At 41.2% G+C, this 4,113-nt stretch overlaps 1 protein-coding gene across 1 annotated transcript in view; it reads right to left on the bottom strand.

Annotated features, from left to right (window-relative positions):
- Positions 1-4,113, bottom strand: part of itgb1 (integrin subunit beta 1) — a 45,611-nt gene that overhangs the window by 22,377 nt on the left and 19,121 nt on the right. The window contains exons 4-5 of the mRNA XM_015383696.1: positions 598-811; positions 273-443 (exon numbers count right to left, since the gene is read on the bottom strand). Of these exons, the coding sequence (XP_015239182.1) occupies positions 273-443; positions 598-811 (385 nt within the window). The remainder of the gene's footprint in view (positions 1-272; positions 444-597; positions 812-4,113) is intronic.

Raw genomic sequence — 4,113 nt, 5'->3', positions numbered from 1 at the left:
ACTTTCTTGCAGAGTAATTTATTTGTACATGACCCATATGAGGGGCCAGGAACTGCTCTAGAGTCAAACTGGCTGCTGCTGTAGGACAGCTTAACTGGTTTTATTCTGGAATAAGGCTGAAAAATAAGAAAATGTTGAAAAAGTGAAGAAGTTTTGAACACTTCTGGATGCAGCATTAATCTGGACATTAAGCATTGTTACTGCAGGATTTTCTTCATATTCTGCAGTCCTAATGGATCTGATGCCTTTTATCTCACTGCTTTTTCACTCACCAATCCTGAAGTCTGTGGTGATGTCCTGCATTTCCCTCATTAGGTCGGTGCCAAGGTTCTTAACATTTTCCAAGTCGTCCTTCATAGAGTATGAGAGGTCCATCAGGTAATACAGGTCAATGGGGTAGTCCTCAGCACGCTTGAATTTCAGCTTAAAGGTCTGCGGCTCACCTGAGGAAAAATGAAGGAGCGGAGAGGCCATCGATAATCTACCTCTGCTCTGTTCACACGGCAACAGAAAAACTCATAACCTCTCCGAAAACAACATTTTTCACATTTCTGTAGTTTATAACAAAAACATAAATGCTACAGTGTATATGTTTACCAGATCTAAGTTTCAGGGTGAGTTTCTGAGGCTGGATCTGGGTGATCTGCTCAGGTTTCAGTTTCTCAGTCCTGTCCTTGCGAACCGTGACTGGTCTGTCCTTGTCGACGGTGATGCTTCCACGTGGGTTTTCAATTTGTTTACATTTTCTTTCCTTCAGGGACTCCAGGTCGTCACAACGGGCTGACTTGGGAGAACCAATCGTGAGGAAATTCTGCGATAAGACAAACAAACTGTTAGGGAAACCAAGCTGTTTCTGCAGAGCCTCTCATGAACACAGGCTCCATTACATTGATGGAAAAAAAAAACAGAAAAAGTCCTAGAAGATTAAAAAAACATTTAAGAAAAAAGATTTATTCATTTGAGAGGAAACAAAATGTAGCCTGAATATTTTCATTTCAAATCTGAACATATTTCATGTTTTCTTTTCTTGAACAAAAAATGTTGTGGCAGTTTAAACAGTTAATGTTTATACTGATGAATGAGACTCTGCTCTCATAACTGGGGCTGAAAAAAAGTTAATCATTAAAATAATCATCAACTAATTTAACACAGTGAATTGCAGTATACATATGCTGAAACATGACATTTGATGAAACGACAACCCACTCAGCCCAATAATTGGACTAAACCTCATAAACTTTGCATTTATGATGAAAAACAGTCTATTCTGTAAATAGAATCTATACAGAACCCCTTCAGCTTCAAATAATGTTAAAAATCTCCAATTGGGCACCTTTTGCTATCCAGTCAAAAAAATAATTATAATAATAAATTAGAGATATAATCTATTAGCTGCAACACTTAACAGAACCAACCCCTAAAGGATGATAAATACTCAGAAACCAGGTCGTCTGCGTGTGTCGCAATTAACACAGATATGCCCCCGCCCCTTCCGCAGACACTCTGCTGCACCTTTCCATAACTGTAGGTGACCGCAGACAGGAGGCCTCTGATTGGTCAAATCTACATCTGCTCTACACTATGCATCTTTCCTGTTTGGTACCTTACCAGCTTGTTTTGTTTGTATGACCACCATTGTGGAAAACGACTCGTGAAGATGGACCAGCTAGAAGAGCGATGTGCGTGAGAACACTGGGACCATTTTTCAAACCTGGATCCCTGCTCTTTTCCGCCCTCATGTCCCTCCATTTTCGCCGTATCTAGACCCACAGCTAGTTCCTGATTGTCCCTCTTGCGTTGTGGCGTGGAATAACATAGGGCAGACCACGCTTCAATATTGGGCATAAATCAAAAACATTTGTGAAAAGCTAACTGCGACACACTGCTGCTGGAGGATAACCAGTCCTTCCAAACCAGCTTTTGCATCTTATATTAGCAATAAGTGCTGCAACACTGGAAAAAAAACTATCTAGAAATAAGAAAAATAGTCTTAAATTTGGTGTATTTACCTTTGATTTAAATATGTAAATGAGATAGTTTGCCAATATTGTGAGACACACTATAAGGGGTCAATTTTGGGAATTTTCTTTGGTGTCATTTGGTCTCATATTAAGGGAACTAACCTAAAATTTGTCATTAAATAGGCAATACAGAGTTTTCTAATTATACTGCCACCTGTGGCCTAAACAGAACTGCAGCACTCTTCTGCTCGTTCTCGTAGCTGGAGTTTATCATCCATCTTGAATATAGAGCTTCGATTGTTTGCTAATTTGGACCCACATGGACGCGCTTGACGTCCTTGAAATCCGCCTAGAAATCCTGTCCATAAAGGTTATAAACAGGACCGGTGCCAGAGGGCAGTCCTGTCGGTAAGCAGCATGCACCGTGAACAAGTCTCACTTAATGCCAGCAATGTGGACCAAACTGCGTACCAACTGGAGGTAGGAGTTAAACACCTCCCTGACCGAGGGCTAAACCAGACGTCCCCAGCAGACCCTCACTACTCACCTGGGCCTGCCAAGTCTGTCCGGGCCTCCTCCTCTTCCAGTTTATTCAAATGTCGAAGTCAGAGGATAAAACTACAAAGTCAATCATGGACCTCCGGCCTAGAGTGCCCCGATGCCAGGTCTTCTGATCCTTATGCCTGAACATAGTGTTCATTCTGGACAAACTACGACTTGCACAGAAGTCCAGTAATGGAACACTGGTCTGGTTCAGACCTGGGGGTCCATTCCTTCCAATCATGTCCCACCAGGTTTCACTACCCCCCCGCTACAAATTTAGCTTTTGAAACAATCAATCATTAACCACTGCCAAATGATGACTCATAAAGATGGAGTGAATTATTAACTCAGCATTTAACTTTCTTAAAAAAGGAAAACAGCGAAGTTAACCACAGATTTCAATGAAGCATTCTCTGTCACAGAGAAGAAAAGGTTTCTTTAAAAGTCATTGCTTGCTCATTAAAAGCGACTGCTTTAAAGTTAATGATTGAGTGGAATCAAACAATCACTTTCACCCAACGCTCCCTGATGCTTGGTTTAAACTCACCGTGTCATTAATGGCGTGAGGACGGACCGCGTACAGCTTAGGCGCTACATCGCGCACCTCTGAGTTTTTGTAAAACCTGCAACGGACCGCAAACGCCAGCCTCGTTCCAAATAGGTTTATATGATGTTCTCAAAGAAGTTTGCCTTTATTGACATAAAATGGTGCAGACGGTTAAAGTGGAACAGGTTGGTTAAATGCAAAGTTTATTCAGTGACTGAAAATAGCAAACGGGGGAGTTCATTGGGCCAGCTTGTGGTGAAAACAAGGACATTAGTTTCGGTTTCAATCACATAAAAAATAAGTCTGAAACTACCCATAAAATACAGTTGGGGTGAGCAGTGGCATTGGTATTGCTTTTTGATACAAATCACAACACTTGGGTCATAATAAGATATATAAAAATATTTTCCGACTATCAAAATGAAATGCATAGATAAAAAAGCAAGTGCTGTTCTTCCATTGTGACTGCTGGAACTACAGATTTGCTGCACAGCATGAGGACTCCACAGCTCTATCTGCCAGAGAAGCAGTGCAGAGGAAGCTCATGTTCCATCATTGTTTTGGGTAAAAATGTTTTGCTTTTTTTAAAATCAATACTAAGAAATGAAAGACTGATATTATATCGGGCAGCCAAAAATCACGACATATATCGCCAAATTGTTTTTTTTCCCACCTCACCCCTAGCATACAATGCATTCAGCTTTTATATAGTGAAAGACCTTTTTCTATAAGTTATATAAAAACAAAGAAAGGTCCATATGGGCTTTGCAGGGCGCTGGTTTACCCATCGTCACATCTCTCTATGTTCAGCAGGTAAGCCTACCTTTTTATTCCACAATATATTTCTGTGTAACAAACGTATCATTCTTCAATAATCATCACTTCGTCAATAAACAATACAGCGCTCAGCCATTTAGGACGTGGGACGTCAACCGTTTCTTCTCTTCTGTAGATCACTGCCCCTCTGTGGTTTTTGCGAGTACTGCAACTGCAACTATAAAAGCGTGCGGCGCTTCTATGGCCTTGCGCACGGCACGCATATACCGGCGCGACAGACCAATG

The sequence above is a fragment of the Cyprinodon variegatus genome, unplaced genomic scaffold, assembly GCF_000732505.1.
Source record: "Cyprinodon variegatus isolate N-32 unplaced genomic scaffold, C_variegatus-1.0 Scaffold292, whole genome shotgun sequence".
NCBI lineage: Eukaryota > Metazoa > Chordata > Actinopteri > Cyprinodontiformes > Cyprinodontidae > Cyprinodon > Cyprinodon variegatus.
Note: the sequence above shows the minus strand (reverse complement) of the source record. Positions and strands in the feature narration are given on the sequence as shown.